Source organism: Salvia splendens, chromosome 16 (genome assembly GCF_004379255.2).
Source record: "Salvia splendens isolate huo1 chromosome 16, SspV2, whole genome shotgun sequence".
In the NCBI taxonomy this organism is placed as follows: Eukaryota; Viridiplantae; Streptophyta; class Magnoliopsida; order Lamiales; family Lamiaceae; genus Salvia; species Salvia splendens.
The window spans coordinates 10,064,960-10,083,449 of record NC_056047.1 but is presented as its reverse complement, the minus strand read 5'-3'; the positions used below and the strand labels follow the sequence as shown (position 1 = coordinate 10,083,449).

Sequence of the window (18,490 nt, the reverse complement as noted above, 5' to 3'; positions counted from 1 at the left end):
ATCCACAATAAAATGACATTTCAAAGGTTTCAGTCAAATAGGGAGACTGAAAATGAAAAACTTACTTGACTACTTAGGTCATGGATTCTCTATTTTCAATAGAACTGCCAATTGATCAAATGAGCGATATCAAAGATTGGAGTTAAGATTGATACTAGATTTGCTATCCCTCGATCCCACGCTATGTTTTTATGAACATAGCTATTGTTTGACTACATTAGTTAATTAATTAAGGTCCAAGTTTGATGAGCAACTCAAATACTCCGCTTCCGAATTATATACATAAGTTTTTTATATTACTCACTATGCTAATCTAATCATGGCGTGAAACTCTCGACTTTATCATTGCAAAGTATATTAAGCCCTAATGATAGAGAGTTTTTTGTGTTTAGTAATTGCTTCTAGATATTCATAGGATTCTTTTTTTTTCTATTTATTTAGATTTAATTTATTTTCATGGTGAGAGATGTTTACAGCCATTATTCATATTGAGTTGTGAAAAACTTTGTTTTGGTGCAATATTTAGCAACCATTTAGGAAGAGATTTTTTGTGGACTCCATTTAGTTTATTCATGTAAAAACACATGAATATAATCATATAGGAAAGTTTCCCAATAGAAACTCCAAATTATGCAGCCTTCTTAAAATAATATGTTACTCTCAAAGAAATCATACAAATATCAACAACTTAGTAAGTTCAGCAATAAAAATGAATATGTATTGACCATAGAAAATCGGTAAAATTAAAAAATGCAGATGTGCTTCCTCAATTGGTATACAAAGATTACGAATCGGATTGTGAGCAGCACTTTCCTAAACAGGTGGCATTAAAAGTGAATTACTCATCAACTACTTTTCATATATTTTTTCTATTTAGGGGAACCTAATCAAGTTTTGATGTGGACATTATACAGGTGTATAATGGGCACTCACACTCTTCTCTTCAGCTGTCTTTTTTCCTTTAGGGGCACATCAAATTTCTCTATTTGGAATTTTAAGTGGGACTAAACAAGTGTTCGTTTAAGAGTAAAATTTGGCAAATAATCCACATGATGTTACTTTCTACTACTCTTTTCAATTTTTTCATGATCTCATCCATATACAAAAACAATAGAAAAAAAGTAAGCAAATAAACTATATGTGCTTATTTTAAAAACTTTGTTCAATTTTTAGTCTTTCGTTTTTTGATTTTGTTTGTACTTTTTAGTTATGATTAATTTCATCCGTTTAGGAGTATATAATTTTAATTTAAGTTAATTTATTACATATCACATGGTTACATAAATTGATAGGCATGATTTCCACAAATAAGTTTGACTAAAATGTCTTTTATCATAGTATACGGTATCACTATCTTGTTTTTGGTTATAATTCAACGTTTGGTTGGACAAGTTAAAATTAATATGCATACTACATATTCAACTTTTTGCTTATAAAGGGCCAAATACTTTTGAAGTAAACAAAATATTAAGTGTCATGGCATATTAAACACCTTATTGAATGTTGCTTAAAAAACAAACACAATTAACAGCATTCAACAAGCAGTCAATTTACAGTGACAATATTTAGTAGCTTAAAAATAATTTTAAAGAGTAAAATTGGGTGAAAAATTCATGTCGGCAATGACACAATGAAAGATCACAACCAGCAAAAAACCTTAACACTAGTTTATACTACAATCTACAACTCTGTTTTACGAGAGATAATACACAGTCCACGCCTTATCTTAGACAAATCTATTCAATAACACATTTGATAACAGATCAACTACGAAAATTGGGACATTTTTGAGTCATAAACGAAACAAAGCATATCAGAAGTGCACCAGTGGATACCTAAAATGAATTGGTGCAAAAGACTCCACTTATTTGAACTCACAGTAACAATTTATACTGATAGTTCTTTTCTGATACTTCAGACCTATTAGATGACATAAGATTCCCAAAAATATGAGCGTCAAGCATACACTCCAACAAAAACCAGTTCATGAAAGAAAGCAAAATGAACTAACATGACTAAGTGCACATACACTAATGAACTGTCATCACATAAGTCGCCATTTTGCTAGATCATATTGATTTTTATTACCTCTATCTCATTAGTGTCTTCTTACTCTTTCCCAGTGCTTGAGATGCCATCAGAGATACCTTCATTCGGTCGGACAAAACAAATCCCCGAGACTCCATTAACCCATGCACCCTTTGAGCATCTTGCACGTAGCCCCCACCAGCAAGGGAACCTATAATCCTCTCAAAGTCATCCGACTCCAACTCACCAATCTTCGACTCCAGAACTCCTAAAGCTTGCAAGGCCTTCTTCTCAGCTCCTGACTTGATATACATGTCACAGAGGCTCACATGGAGCTTAAATGGGGGAGCCTCGCCCTGTTCGGAAATCTTGTCCAATATCTGTTGGGCTTCCTCAAGAAGGTCCAACTTGCTAAACCAATCAACCAGAACTGTGTATGTAGCAACCCCAGGCTCAAACCCATCCTTCTCAAGTTTCAATAGAAGCTCCAAGGCTTCATCCAACAAATTCTTCTTTTCATAGGCAGCAATCACATTTGCAGTGCATCTATCATCTGGCTTGAGCCCAAGGTTTGTCATCTGAGTAAAATAATTCAAAGCACGGTCGGGGTTACCAGCTCGTGCACATGCCTCAATCATTAATGTCAAAGATTCAAGGTCCATGCTAAATCCTCCGGTAAATTGCATGGCGGTGCGAATTCGTTCAGCTAAGTCAGCATGGCCAGCTTTGGTATACAGGTGAAGTAAGGCCATGTATATATCCTTTGGAGGCTTAATACCCAGAGTATCCATTTCTCTCAGTATAGACTCAGCATCTTTTGGTTGGTTTGCATTCACATAGGCCATGATCATAGAACTGTAAACCTTCACGTCTGGTCGGAACCCACGGGCCTTGCAGCTATCAAATGCTTCTTTTGCTCGACTAAGATTTCCTACTTCACAATACATTTTGATCAATGTTATTGATGTGATAACATCAGGAAGAATGCCTTTGTCATTCATTTTCTTTAGAATTCTCTCAGCATCTTCTAAGCGGTTCTCCTTGGCAAGAGCATCAATCAGTTTTGAGTAGTCCCGTTCACTTGCCTCAAAGGAATCTTCAGAGAGTAGAAATTCTGAAACCTGAAACAAACAGGTTGCCATTTAAGATTAAAAACGTCAGGCTATTAACTTTTAAAAACAACTCTGTCAATGATCATCAACAGCATAAATTATGATTATGAAATACCTGAAGCCAATAAAATTCTATGCAAAAGTTTATCAAAGCATTAACTAATAGTACTAGTAAATAATTATGACCGAATGCTCCTCCTACACCCTTCTAACATGGGATGAGTGTTTCAATTATGCTTCCCAGAACTGACTGAAAAATGGTTCCCAGATTTTATACAGAAAGCTTTTATGCTCTTCTAAGCATTTGAGACATATATCTAGATTATGGTTCAGCATAAATAGACAAGTGTCAATGTGGTAATCAGTCATCTACTGAAGGCAGAGTTGTAAACTTGGAAATGTAAAATCAGATCTTACCTTGCAATTATTATTTGAATATCAATGATGGTAAAAACTTCATGTATACATCTAGTCAGAATTGTATTGTTAATATTATATGTTCAACAGTTTCATATTTGATTCATGTCTTTTGATCTGGTTATTTATCAATCTAAAACATTCAATTCTGCCAAAATTACCAGGAATAGATAGGCATGTGAAAGAAATATCATGTAATAGGATGATTTGGTTAGGGGATAGTTTGGTTATACCAAAAAAAAATAAGAATCTATATATCAAAACTATCATTTCCAACACAATCATCACTCTTCTAAAAGAAATGTCCAGATAAAATTTGCATGAAAGACCAAAACACCATACCTTGAAATGTATATTAGAACTCTGCTCTTTCAATTTATCAAGAAGACCAACCCAATCAATCCTGCTAGGCTGGAGAAGATCTTTCCATTCTCCTATAAGTGGAACAGGATCATCCTCATCTTTCAATGAGAGGATCTTCTCAGTAACAAGTTTGCACTTGTTAGATATTGGCTTTGGCTCCTCGGGCCAGATAAATTTGCTACTCTCATTAATTTTATCCGCCACCTTAGCCCACTTTGGATTGGATAAATCAAGCCCATAAATCTTATACTTGATCTTGCCATGTCTTTTAGGAAGTGAGACACCAGTCTGTTTCCCTTCAAGCAGATTATCATCCTCATTAACGACTTTGTTTCCCCGTAGATCTTTTTCTTGGGAATCATTTCGAGCAGCCTCTTCCCGCATGCGTTCCAAACTCTCATAAAAATCGCTTTTCTCCATCTTTTGACGAGCCCACTTGAACCTAAACTCTCTCAGCATATCTCCTCGAATGCCCACTTCACCAGCAAATCTGTACATTTCCTTAACTTCTTCAGACTGAAGAAATGTCTTCATTTTCTCTTTTTTCTTTTCTTTCTCCATGTCTCGCAGAACTATATTGCTAACGTCCCACACAGTTCTCCACAAATCCTCACTAAAATCTCCTGAGGGCGTAGAAGCACCAGACCCTGTCACTTGCTGAAGACCACCCTTTTCCATCTCTGATACAACATTTTCAACAATGATCACTAGCATGCCATTAATCGTATCCTTTTCACACTTGGGATATGCTGCAGCGAGTTTTTTCCGCATCAGCCAAACAAACCGGGACAAGAACTCATTCATTGTAGCATCATCTTCTGACTCACATTCCAAATGACTTGATGAGTCATCATCTAACTCAACTTGTGCCGAAGTTTGAATGCATCTAGAAAACTGATTATCAATTCTGTTATGCATAGGGCAGTTCATGAAAGATGAGCCATGGTATGCTCCTGATGGATGAAAAGTAGGGGGCCTCTGGATGCTAGCAGCCGCTACACATCTATAAGCAGATGAATGCTGGTTGAATGCTCTGCCATTGAGTTCAGAGATTTTGTTCGCCGTGTTTTTGCTAAAGAAACGTCTCAAATTCATATCTACCTTTTCACGTGGCCTTGAAAACAAATATATCAGACCAACTGAAATTAACACGATCCTGAAAGGGTCTACTGAATAACATCTAATACACAGAATTAGATCTATAAATTTCAACCAAAATAAATAACTGACTATAATCTAAAAAATCAACTAAATTCCACCCAAATCAAAATATAATCTGTAAAATCCATGTTTGGCGCCTAAACTCATCCACCATCCACCAAACATTTGCTCAATAAGTGATAATACATTTTTTATTTGTAAAAGCCATGAGTTTTTGGAAATCTATTGGATAACAGCTGTAATTACTCATGCGATAAAGCATTGGAGCTTAAGATTTGGATTCCAAAAAACTTTTGTTTTCTATAAACCCTAAACCCTTAAACCCTAAATACACGTATTATCTAGACGTTTTCTCACTCATTTCTGCTCATCACTTTCTTCAATAAAATGTAAATCTAGATTTTTCTCATTCATTTCAGCTCATCACTTTCGTTAACAAACATGTATAATCTAGACTTTTTCTCACTCATTTCAGCTCATCACTTTCTTTTACAAACATATACAGATCCCAGTCAAATTCAGCACATTACAAAGCTTCCACCAAAATACGTAACATTACTTAGTTAATTAAGAAATCATATCACTGGACTTCGAATTGCAGTATCTCACAAATCTTAGTATTCCAATTTTTGGGTATATAAATACCAATTCAGGAAAAATGAGCAAATCACATCACGAAAAACCCAACAAAGGAGACGGGAAGAAGAGAAATCGGTGATGGAGAAGAATATGCAACATCAGTGAAGAAGAAGTACCTGATGAACAAATAGTATCAAGGCTTCTTGATGTTGTTGAGTTGAGGTTGAGAAGAGGGCGGAGGGCACAATTCCACGGAGGAAGCGGCGAGAGCAGCCGTTCTGATCCGTCGGCCGAAAATAAGGAAGAAATGGAGGCTGAGGCGGCGGAAGTGGTGGTAGATTTGTTGGTTTCACCGGAAATGTTGTAAAGAGTGAGAGGTGGCCAAGCCCGAGGTGGAAATTATTTTATTACTTTATTAGGTCTTGTGTTTTGATTTACTAATTATTGGGCCAGATTTAGCTTATTAACAGTAATATTGGGCTTTTGGAATATGTTCTTAATAAATGGGCCGAGAATAGTTCAATTATTGGTTTTCATTTTTTTCAATTTCATTTTAATATCTTAAGAAAGTAGATTTATGTTAATAAATAGTAGTAGTACTTATTTCCAATTTGTGCTTCCAAAGTTCCTTTTTTTCTGAGATACACAATATAGTGATATACATGCAGAGGGGCTTATCTTTTTGTGGAAGTAAAAAAAAATGGTAGAGCAGAGCATGAGCAATTGAGCATGGTTGTGAGTTGAATTTAAAGAGAAAACCCCATCAAGTATTATTTCCCCATTCGTCCTCAATGTGTATGAAAAAAGGCTTCTTACTCATTGTGTATACATTAGTTTAGTTTTATGCTAGTTTAGTTTTATGTTTTCTCCCTCTAATAGAAGTTGTAGTCTTACTTCTTTACGGTAGATTTTTTTTTGTGAGATTTGATGTTCTATGTTTTGAAAATGCTGTATAGTCGATTTGAACTCTCAAATTTGTTATCTGGAAGTAGTTTCAATTCTTGATGAAGAACTTCACTGATTCAAACCATATGGCTTCCTTATATGAATAGTAATTAGTTTGGGAACTAGATAATTTTGATACTATTTGTTTACATATACTGGAAAATCTGCTTTCAGCTGATACGTGTAACTATAAAATTAGCAGTAGATATATTAAGCCACAAAGTGATCTTTATACAGGCATACAGCAAAGTTCAATTTGCTTGGAATTCTCGAGACCATAAAAGCATAAGCAGCCATATCTCCTTTGAAGTATTCATGTACTAGAGCCTAAAGCTTAGATTTTATATCCACAATTCAAATCTGGAGTGACTGGGGATCTTCACTGGAACTAGCTTACCAATCCAAGCTGATACGTCTCGAAATGTACAGATTATCAATGTACTCGATGACTGGAAGTGAGGCATTTATGTATCTGATCATTTCCTTCTCAGCGGAGATCTCTGTTAACATAGAAGATGGAAATCGGAGCATATGACTAACGTAATCAAGAACTGAATATACACATCTAAATGTTCTCAAAATTAACCTCCAGCGAGCCAACAAAACAGTGTTAACTAATTATTTATGTTAAGAATGAAATATAAAGGACACAACGATAGAATATCAGCTTACCAGTTTCATTTAGCTTTAGAAGCAACTGATCCCTCGTTGGCAGCGCATACATACCAGCATAAGCAGCAGTCTTCACCGCCCAAGAGTGATAAGGGGCACATGTTTCTGCATAAGCAGCTGAGGCAGCATCTTTCAAGCAATAATCACTGTGAGCAGCACCATAAGTGTTAGTTGCATTGTCAAACAATCTGTCACAGCAAGGCCCTCAGGGATACACGACTGTTAAACGGGATTGAGGCTTGGAAGTCACTAGAAGCTTCTGAGCTATTTCTATAGTAGATTGTTAACAATCGAAAACGTCTTTCCATTTATAGTCAATGTGAAGAGCAGGTGTGATAGCCCAAAGTCAGGACAAATGCAACTAAAAAGTTGTGTACATATTAATGTATTGGCTAATGTACACTAAGATGTCTTTCAGTTGTCATGGTTATTTAGCAGTGGTTATGACTTATTATCATATGATTCTCCATCTAGGATTAAGCATCTAGGTTTATAGTGTAAAACATACCTTACCAAGAATTTCATGAAAGGAAAGCAGTTAAATCTTCAAGCAAGAGAATATGCAAAGAAAAAACTGACTTACTTAGAAGACAAAAAGTTTTGGAACAGAGCTCTAATGAGATTAAGGCCCTGCCTGACTCTACGCAAATTACGTGAAAGACTCCCTTGAGTCCTTACTGAGTTATTTTGTGTGTTGTAATCAAGTATGCTATTCAATGTTCTATATCTTTGTGATGCTTCCGCGAGACCATTTACCTGAAAACAATGAGTTCATACCAATTAGTCAATCTGCAACAAAAAGAAGATATACATGCCACAACTCAACTAAATGCAAATACTTCAGAGGTATGGGTGCTAACCAACCTAAGATTAAGTTACACGATGTTTTTAACGAATAAAACAGTTTCGCACGAAAACCTTCAAGCAGAGACTTTAGACTTCCATGGACAGAAAATGCTCTTCTTTCGCGAATAACATCACTGTGTTACTACATGTTTTTGTTGCGATTTAATCCAAACATGAGTAGAAATATCATCTAACAAGCTGTCACTAATAAAAAAAAAGAACTATAGATACCTTTTTCAGTTTGTCAAGATGTTGATGTAAAATCAACAAAGTTACTTCCAACAATGGAATTTCAACTCCATCCCTCATATATCAAGTAATTTTTGTTCAAGTAATTAAATTCTCCAAATTTTCCTGCTCCAATCATTCAAACACGAACAAAAAAACATTCACATAGAACACATGATTTCACAGAGAAGCAGCATCCACATGATAGTATCAAACACCTATTACATGAAAACCCTAACAAATTGGGGGAATTCAGCGTGAAATTAAACCGACCTTGGAAACATACTCCATTTCAGCAAATTTGAACGCGATGCCTAAACACCCAAATAGCACCGAGACGAGAGAGCACGCATCGCAGAACGATTTCAAATCGAGATCGTGATGAAGCCCCTTCGCCTTGAGCACCGCCGAAATTTGCTCAAACGCATCCACCACTGCCGCAAGCGGCGTAAAATCTGCTTTTTGGTAAGATTCATCCGAAGAGATCGGAATTCCCGAAATCGGAATCTCTGTATCAGTTGTTGAGTAAAAAGATTGGAATTTGAGGGGAGGCATGGCTTCTCGTCTTGGGAAAATGTTAGGTTAGTGTGTAATAAAATTATGCCGACTACAGAAAGGCGTGAATATGTGGAATTGATGATTCACAGAGGCGCGTTTGTATTGAGTGGGTATTTTGCATATTCGCGCCAAAAGTAGTTATAAGACCGACATTCATCTTTTGCATTTATTTTATTCTGCAATTGACATGTCTCACTTTTTAAAAAAAATTCAATGCTATTAGTATTCTAGATTTGGATTCAATAGCACGCCAATTTTTACCTATAGTTATGAGTTATGACATGCCCTATACTAATAGGTCAATTTTATGGGGCACAACTTGACTATATTATCATTGTATGATCAATCATAACGCAACACATTTCACATTGTACATTTTATTATATGTAGGCATTAAAATTTTGCATTGTAAATTTATACTAGGATTTGAATTGGTGATATTTATTTTCATATCATATTTGATTTGGTAATATTTATTTTATATATATAAATGAAATTTTAAGAAATAAATTTATGAAATTCACGCTATAATCTTAATCAAATCTCCTCAATCATATTCATATAACATTAGTATTAAATATTTCCTCCAAACTATATATATTAAAAATCAAATGCATACGCTTCTGTAAATATAAATCTCCTAATTTTTTTCATATATTCTATTGCAGCATATTAATTTGTTTTATTAAATATTTTCTCCAAACCATACTATAGATTACTTAGTTACGTACGCATAGTGAGGATGTGCGTCTAAATATGCATTCTCATAATGTGTAATACCTATATTCAAAATAAAAATTATACTAGAGTATGTCCTATTCAAGGATACAATTTTACACATGCGCCTAGACCGGGAATTTTGCCAAATAAATTAGATATACATGTTTCCCCTGTTAGTGTAAATCATATTTAAATCGCGTAATTCATTATGTTTAATCGTGTAATACCAGGTTCTTATTGAGTAAAATTAGGTTCGTGTCGTTACCATGTTGTTATTGTGTTAGAGTCAATCCGTATTATATTAATGTCATTAACGGGTATGTATCATGTTCAGATTTGAAGATAGCAAGTCAAGTTCATATTCGGATTGAGAAATTTATTCACATATCAAATTCGAACTAGGATATTTTAGGTTGGTTTATTATAGGGGCATTCAATAATAATGCTCAACTCATACTATTTGCCACCTCTCAAATACAATAAAAGTTCAAGAATCAAGACATTAGTCGTAATCGTATTATAACAAGTTCGAGAATGGTTGAAATCATAAAAGATTAATATAATTGCTGTAATAAATACATGAAGTCTTCATACTCTTATTTGTAAAACGCCCATTAAATAGGCCTATTTCAACCGATCAATTGTGTGGCCCTTGGGCTTTAGCATCAATCCAAAACTAAATTAATTTGAAAGCAAGAGGCCCAAGGGGGCATCGCAACTAAGCCCTCTTAAAATACCAGCATACACATAGTAATAATCAGCATCCATGTTTAACCAAACACGATCTAATCCAAAAACTAAACATACTTAAGCCTGAAATGAATCTCGTAATTAAACACGCCCCGTCAGCTCAAAGCAATCTTCCTCCGGCCTCGCATCATCAACCGGCTTAAGTGTCTAATATTTGGCGCAAATCAAGTAATAAACCAAGTTAAGCAGCTGCAACAACGTGATCAACCAATACAAATACTCCAATTTCCCCCTATTCAGATTCCTATCCGGCAGCCAATCGCTCACCCTCTGCACCACCCTCACCAGCAGCGTGCTCGTGTAGCTCCCCGCCGAGATCGACAACCCGAACAACGCCGTCGCGGTGCTCCTCATGCTCTCCGGCGCCTGGTCGTAGAAGAACTCCAAATGCCCGATCGACATGAACGCCTCCGCAATCCAGTGGAGGCAGTACTGCGGCATCACCTCGTGGGGGCTGTCCAGCAGCCCGGCGGCCTGCTTGCTGCGGATCTCGATGAATCCGACGGCCATGCGGGTCAGGAAGGACACGCCGCGGTTGAGGCCGGTGAGGCGGCGCGCGTGGCGGGGACGAAGAGGCGGTCTTAGAAGACGATGGTGGAGAGCATGGAGAGCTGCGTAAAGACGCTCATTGATGCGGCTGGGATTTGGAAGGTTTTGGTGATGCTTGGCCTGCTGGAGGGAGAAGGTGTTTTGCTGGGCCGACGCTGTGATTAGGAGGATTCCTGCTGCCCATATTGGCCCCATCTGGATCAGCGATTTCAGCTCCTCCACGCGGTGGACCGTGCTCAGCCTCCATGCGTTCGGCTCTTTCAACTTGTCTTCTTCACTTGCCACAGCCGCCTTGTCCAAGAACCTGTGTGTAATTTGGTCGTTATGGATCTTGGTGTTGGCATATCAAACTAAAATAATTATAATAGTAATATCATATCATAGTAGTATATGGGGATAAAGAGAATATTGAAACAAGTATATAAGAATTAATTTAATCAGTGAAAAATGATAAATTTAAATTAATGTACTTACTTCATGCTTTTGAGTATGGAGTAGCTTCCCACCAATTGATATAGGCGCATCTAGCTCCCTATTCTCGTACAACATCGTGCGTTCGGAAAGCAGCGACCGCGACCTGAATGAGTCGCGTGAAGGGGCTTCCGGCAGGGTCGATTTTCCGGTACAGAGGATATCCGGTGACAAACGCTACAACAGAGAGAAACATGGCGGCGGTGGGGATTCCGAGGCCCCACCCCCACCCGATGTTGTCTTGGATGTAGATGATGACGGTGTTGGCGACGAGGTTGGATGCACCCATGCAGAAGTAGTACCAGTTGAAGAACTTCCACGTGCTCGTCTTCTGCTCCGGCTCGTTCTCGTCGAACTGGTCGGCCCCGAACGACACCACGCACGGCCTTATCCCGCCGGACCCCAGCGCCGTCAGCAGGAGCGAGGCGTAGAGCACGCCCAGCTGCCCGGAACTCGCTTCTTGGCAGACTTGGCAAGGGGGTGGCCTTAGCTTCTGCTGACACTGTTAAGCTTATCATCCCCTGCTTCCAATCACACAAATTGTGTTTGAATCAGCACCAACATTGTACTAAGTGTTATTAGAAGTGGTCGGAAAATAGCTTCAAAAAAGTTGTCACAAAACTCTACTTTCTGTTTTTCCTTTAACATTAGCTATTAAAAAGATATCGTTGCATATCTGAATTTCACATTAGACTCTGGAAAATTGAGTATTGACCAATTAATGAAATTTGAACTATGTGAGAGATTCAAAAAATGTAAGATTGTAATAGTACTATATTTATTTACCAAAATTTAGAGTTGGTTAAAAACGAAAATTTAGGTATATTTCATATATGAGAAGTAGGAAACTCAACGATTTGGTATATGATTGAAGCGAGTGTGATGGTCCAGAATCTTCCGGCGAAAGAGTCGGCAATAAAGGCGCCGAGGAGCGGAGGTGCCACCGAAGTTGGTGAGGGTGTTGGCCGCCTGAGTGAGCGGGAGATGCAACTCACTTGTTAAGTAGCTTAACATGTTTGTGCCAAATCCGACCACCGCCAGTTTCTCACATATTTCATTTGCTGCAAATAACCATATATAGTTAAAACATAGGAAATGCATGTTATGTCTTGAATCTTGATTATTACTAGATGATTTATATTTACTAAGAAAAAAAATGTTGCTTACCAAAGATGAAGGGCATGGTGAGCATGCCACCTTGTTTCCTTTGGGAGATTTGCTTCGTCATTTCCATGTTGTGAGTGTTGGGTATTTTTGAGTTGGTGTTAGCCACCTATTTATAGGCATTACATAGTTTTCTATACATGCACGCAGCCTAGCTAGCTACTAGGCCTAACCTTTTCTTCATTTCCTTAATGTTTTATTTTTGCACTTTTTTCTCTTACCATCAATTACCATTGTAAATAGCTCCTTTTTTTTATTTTATGTGGTGGTAAATGGAAGTTGGAGTTGCATTCAAATTGGTATATATACAAGCCGCGAAGCAACAAAAGCAAAACAACAAGATAAAAGAGAACAAAAGTTGAGAGGAATGGGAATGGGATTATGGGAGAGTGATGCAGAGATATATGGTTTCATGAAAGAGAAGGAATCGTGAAAAAATTTGCTTGTGAAAGAGAGGAGGACAGCAGTGAATTTTTTTGGATTACGATTATGAATTAATTGTATTTACTCTTAAAATATGATATGATTCTAATTATATGCTTGCGTTGCGTAGTTTAATTTGTATGAATAATTTTGTAGTTTATCGATTTTGTTATCTCTATTTGGTCACGATTGTCTATTTAACCCCCATTAGTTAATTTAGTTTAAGACCACATGCTTAACTATTTCAAGGTGGTGGATGGCACACTTTCACGGATTATGAATAAATGATTTATTCCAAATACTACTAGTATAAGTTTATATGTAGTTAGGTTATACAAAAATCGAGAATTCCTGATTCACCTAAATCATTATCATATACTATATTATTCCTTTACAACATGTTGCATCATAGTATATAAGTAGTTGAACTTTTTGAACATAATACAAATTCAAAGCAAAGTGAAATTTGCTTTCAAAGTGTGACTTGACATAAAAACTCGAGTTCAATATGATTGAGGAAGATTCCATTAATATCATTACCCATAAGCAATATTCGATTCGTATGATGCATAATTATTTAATTTTGATTCAACAACCTCCGCCGAATTATATAATCTAGAAAGGAAGAAAGAAAGAAAACATACGGTTTTATTTATAAGAATAATTAGGCTGCACTGTTTAGGTGATCATCGGATGAGATCTTTATGAATATTCAAATTAAAAACTAGAAGCATTTAATAAACCGAATTTTATATGTGGCAAAACTACATGGTCACACATACTGTTCACTCAAATCATTTAGGTCCACTATAAGTTTCTGGTCACAATTGAAGACTGATTTTTCCCTACTTCTCTCCCTCTAATGAGATTTTAAAGGACGATTTTGTGTTGTAATCGAAAGATAGTGGGATGGGCTGTAGAAGACGACTGATCTTGACTAAAGTGGTCACACTTCTGGAAAATATGGATTTAGGTCCTAAAATGTGCATGCCGGTGGCTCAAACCAATCACTAAAACAGTTTACGTGTCAGCATCGCTGTGATGAGAATTCTCTAATCCAATAATTACAAAATATTTAAATAGATAACTAAAGAGACAAGAGATTTAAAGTTACCCATTTTTTTAGTACATCTCTGAACTTGATCTTACTCGTTAAAGAAAGTAGGCAGTCTCCAAACTCCACTTAGCCCCACCCTCGAGCTTCTTTAAGTTCATTACAAAAGATGCTCTGACACGTCCTACAAAATTAGGCCCTAATATGTGTCTATGATCCCAGGCTAAGGCTAAGGCTGAGTTAGAACAACAATGCCTTTTGCTTTCTCTAGAAAATGGAAGGTGCTATTATATTTGTAGCTCACTTAAAATGTAAGTAGCATAATAACTTTAACAACCATTTAGCAATTAGTTTAGCCAATCTTAAGGTGTCGATTTGAGGTATCGACGCGTGTGAAGTTTTCATGAAAGAGGCCACATAAATTTTCATGAAAACTTTCCCAAAGTAAAAGGATCAATATGCCTTGCGGAGATGAGATGTATTATGTAAAAGTAGTGGTAAATAGGTGAAATCAAAAGGTAAGTCACAGGACGCTGAAAATAGAATTTGCAACGCTGTCTCGCGGCCGTCGGACGCCCGCGAGATACGTTGCAGATGCTCTAAAAGCTTATTTCCTTTTCCTTTTCCTTTTACTTTGTCATTTTCTTTGTTCAAATGTAATTAAATGAAACTGGCTAAGAGAAAATAAGTGAAGGCTAAAAAGAGGGAACTTGATTAAATTCATTATATATTAAAATTGATTTAAACAATTATCGGTAGATATATATTTTTATCAATGTTTAAAACTAATAAATAATACTCCTAGTATATTTGTGAAAAGTTGGCCACATTTTAAGGCTAGTTTCTTTTTGGACACTAAATAAGTTCGAGTGATGAATGCAGTTATATCAACTGTTTATCATTTAACAAAAGAATACACAATCAATTTTTTCTTCGATGTACTACATATTAGTGATGAACAAGTACTCTGTAGTTAAATTATAGTGTAGTGACCATAAAGCATAGTTGGTTTGGTAAGATTTTTTCCTTTCATTCACAATAGGGGGCAAGTAAATCATAATTGTGTTAGGTGTATGTGTTGTATCAAAAAAATGAGATATATTTCATGGGTAAATGGACAAATACAAAGTGGCTTTGATAGTGAATGAAAACGAAATGGAAAATTCACAATAGCGTGTCTACGAATGTTCAAGTGGATCATCACCGCCCATATTATACACATCTCATCTAGTCATCTAGATGCTTTTTCGCTTTCCCACTTTCCACGCTATCCACGGACTCATTCATTGACTAAGCTATATTTACATTTTGCCACAGGATTAGGAGATGAGTCATTACAGAATATTTTTTTATAAAATCAGAACATATAACTATATTAATTAGCACAAAAAAAAACTATATAAATTAGCAAATATTTATATTGATATCTTATTGATATATTGTGTGATAACAACGGATACTAATGTATCCATAACTGATATTCTCTCCATCCCATTATTTATGACATATTTCTTTGGAGCACACGTTTTTAGGTGGTGGAATTTAGAGATTAAATGAACAGATAATTAAGTACAGTGGGAAAAAGGTAGAAAGAAAGAGTAGGAGTAAACAAAAATAAAAGAGATAGTGTGTTGTTTGTTTATCATAAAAGGAAATGTATCATTTATATTGGAGCAGGCTAAAAATAAATACGACTAACTTATAATGGAATGGACGGAGTATGATTTTTAGTTCTCAGAGTTCTCACTGAAAGTCCCAAACTACTTCCTTATAGTAGCCTCTGATCGCACTCGTGAGTCATGACTAATCAATCTATATACAAATATGAAGCTTGAATTACCTAGAAATTCCTTTCCCCTAACCGCAAAGGAAGGAATACCACATACTAGTTGATAGTATATTGTTAATTTTTACTAAATTGAGTGTTGTGATAATGAACTTCAATAGAGAGAGCGTTCACAAAAGGAACGTTAGCACACACGCGGTAATTACCTAATAAGTCAATGTCAAGCAATTTTCAAAAAGAATAAACTAAGTAGTACTCCCTACTTTATAATCCTTCCGCCTGGCATAAATTTTAAAACAAAATTTCTACTAAATAAAAAAATTTAATTAATTAAAATAGTATTTTCATAAATGAATAAACCACTTACTTTGCATGGGATTTAATACTATAAAACTTATAACACATAAAAGAAAAAATTAATCAATGGAGTACAATTTAACACATAAAAAAGAAAAAATAATTAAAATACCGTTAATGGAAACTATAGGTATAGTAGGGAGTATAATACTTCCCTTGTCCTCCATTAAAAGTTTTCCCGTCTTTCATTTAAAGTTCTATTTTTCCATTTCTGTCAAATCCTCATAAAGAACTTTATTTCATATTATTATAAATAATAAGTAGGTCTCATGTCACCAACTTATTTCACTTATATTTTATTATAAAATTAGTTATATAGCAATGAATCATATATTCCACGAACTTATTTAATTCATTTTTTTATCTTTCTTAAAACTTGTGATGAAATCAAATAGGACACTTATTATGGACTAAAGGAATATGTAACTCCGTTAAAAATTTATCACATATTTCTATTTCCGCTCGTCTCACAAAATTTGTTATATTTAAAATTTAATCATTTTTTTTAGTTAGCACACGTTCTACTACTTATTTTCACTCACATTTTATTATAAAACTAATTTTAAATTTAAAAGTAGGACACATTATACAACCTTATTAGAAAACTATGTTTAAATTGGGACACATATTATACTACGTCCCTTCTTAGAAAGTAGATATATATTACTAAACTGAATATAATTTCTTTTAATGACATTAGCTCATACAACATCTACTCCTATAAATTTGTTTTCAGTTGTGTGAAAAGAAATTTAAATATGTACATGAATGTGAACACCCAAATAATGAAGCGGTAGAGCCGTAGAAGCAGGAAGTATAAATAATGGGATTGGATCCCCTGCAGTGGGGCAATCCACAGCACCCCATGCGGTGCATGAAACGCACACAATTACTCATTAAACGACAGCCAATTTGTTGTCAAAATTGCTTTTAATTCATTTACTACACTTTTAGTTATTATAGTATTAATAATAGTACTACTCACATTTCTGTAGATATGATTAATAAAATAGATACCAGCATATAAAGAAATAAATATTAAGTAATATGCTTTTTATCATCATTTTGGTTATATTTCAAACTATTTGATTTTTAGATTGTTAATTAACGTTTCTGTAGGATTAGTTTTTCATGATTAGTAGTATTAAGTAATTGTGTTTAATTTTTAGTATCAACTTAATTTGAAGTCATTTTAAAATTGAACCTATACTGTTATTAATATAACAATTAAAAATATAGTAAATGAACTAAAAGCAATTTTGCCAACAAATTAGCTGTCGTTTAATGAGTAATTGTGTGCGTTTCATGCACCGCATGGGGTGCTGTGGATTGCCCCACTGCAGGGGATCCAATCCCATAAATAATAGCTCAACCAAACACTTTCTTTTCTACACATAAAATTACATCTGCATGCTATTCGCGTGATAAATGGTTTGTTAAAATATCATACAGTATCAAATAGAATTGAGATACGAAAATCTTTGTCCAATGGAGTTAGTTCGTTCACAACGATACCGTCTTCAAAGACTCTTTTAGATTCAGCGTGATATTCAATTAAAAAGCATTTATTTACGCTAAATTCGCTTATTTCGACCAAATTGTTTAGATCCTGACTTGCCAGTTAATTACGCCTAATTAACAATATTTCCATAAAGTATCAAAAAATAAAGAGATATTAACAGTATATTTTTCGCCTAATTTTCAAACTAGCATAATAGGGTGCTACTGGGCCGGCAATGTTTCGGGTGCCCATCCATATTCACCCGACCCGAAACCCAAATCCGAGTAATCAAACAACCCGTCTATCGCCACGTATTCACCGTCGTTGCCGCTCCCAAAGTTCGACTCCGACTCCCCGAATCCGAACTCGAACGAGTCGTAACCCGGAACCTCCCAGAACTCGATCCCGAGTTCAGACGAGTCAGAATCAACACGGACCAACTCAGTCACCACATCACCCTCCAAAGAAGAGGAAGAAGACGCTGTCGGCGGAAGCCCGAGCTCATCATCAGACGCCTCCAACAAATACCCTAGATCCGGCCGCGAATCGCCGGAATCCGACGTGAGATCGACCAATTCGACAGCTTCCCCATCGCCGGCGGCGGCGGTGGAAGGAGAAGCGATGATTTCCTCCTCGAAGCTCTTCATGAACAAGTCGAGATCCTGAGCTGCGGCGCAGAACTCGACCTCGTCGTCAAATCCATCCAGGAGATTCTCCCGGAGCCGCTTCACCTCCGGCGAGTAAATCTCCAGCTCCGCCTCCTCCGATTCACATCGCCCCCTCTTCTTCTCATTCAAACCCTCCAT

The 18,490-nt window shown here is 36.0% G+C and overlaps 3 protein-coding genes and 1 pseudogene across 3 annotated transcripts; all 4 read right to left on the bottom strand.

Annotated features, from left to right (window-relative positions):
- Positions 1–1,864: 1,864 nt before the first annotated feature.
- On the bottom strand, positions 1,865–6,057 carry LOC121772491 (pentatricopeptide repeat-containing protein At1g63080, mitochondrial-like). The gene is made up of 3 exons (XM_042169617.1): positions 5,837–6,057; positions 3,900–5,034; positions 1,865–3,149 (listed from the first exon to the last, which is right to left on the bottom strand). The coding sequence occupies exons 2-3, from the start codon at positions 5,013–5,015 to the stop codon at positions 2,091–2,093; spliced, it is 2,175 nt and encodes a 724-aa protein (XP_042025551.1). The 5' UTR covers positions 5,016–5,034; positions 5,837–6,057; the 3' UTR covers positions 1,865–2,090.
- Positions 6,058–6,789: 732 nt separating this feature from the next.
- Positions 6,790–8,998, bottom strand: LOC121770543 (ACD11 homolog protein-like). Its single transcript, XM_042167267.1, has 4 exons — positions 8,625–8,998; positions 7,861–8,033; positions 7,278–7,423; positions 6,790–7,105 (listed from the first exon to the last, which is right to left on the bottom strand). Exons 1-4 carry the CDS (start codon positions 8,904–8,906, stop codon positions 6,999–7,001), a joined length of 708 nt encoding a protein of 235 aa, XP_042023201.1. The 5' UTR covers positions 8,907–8,998; the 3' UTR covers positions 6,790–6,998.
- A 1,166-nt stretch (positions 8,999–10,164) lies between these two features.
- LOC121770159 lies at positions 10,165–12,627 on the bottom strand (annotated as a pseudogene).
- A 5,278-nt stretch (positions 12,628–17,905) lies between these two features.
- Positions 17,906–18,490, bottom strand: LOC121770158. Its single transcript, XM_042166947.1, has one exon. The coding sequence runs from the start codon at positions 18,488–18,490 to the stop codon at positions 17,906–17,908; it is 585 nt and encodes a 194-aa protein (XP_042022881.1).

Coding starts and splice junctions, on each gene's coding strand:
- LOC121772491 (XM_042169617.1), bottom strand. CDS start 5,015: ATGAATTTGAGACGTTTCTTTAGCAAAAACACGGCGAACAAAATCTCT. Junction 3,150..3,899: donor GTTCTAATATACATTTCAAG/GTATGGTGTTTT, acceptor TGTTTGTTTCAG/GTTTCAGAATTTCTACTCTC.
- LOC121770158 (XM_042166947.1), bottom strand. CDS start 18,490: ATGGAGGGTTTGAATGAGAAGAAGAGGGGGCGATGTGAATCGGAGGAG.
- LOC121770543 (XM_042167267.1), bottom strand. CDS start 8,906: ATGCCTCCCCTCAAATTCCAATCTTTTTACTCAACAACTGATACAGAG. Junction 7,424..7,860: donor CAAAACTTTTTGTCTTCTAA/GTAAGTCAGTTT, acceptor TGCTGCTCACAG/TGATTATTGCTTGAAAGATG. Junction 7,106..7,277: donor TCTAAAGCTAAATGAAACTG/GTAAGCTGATAT, acceptor CTATGTTAACAG/AGATCTCCGCTGAGAAGGAA.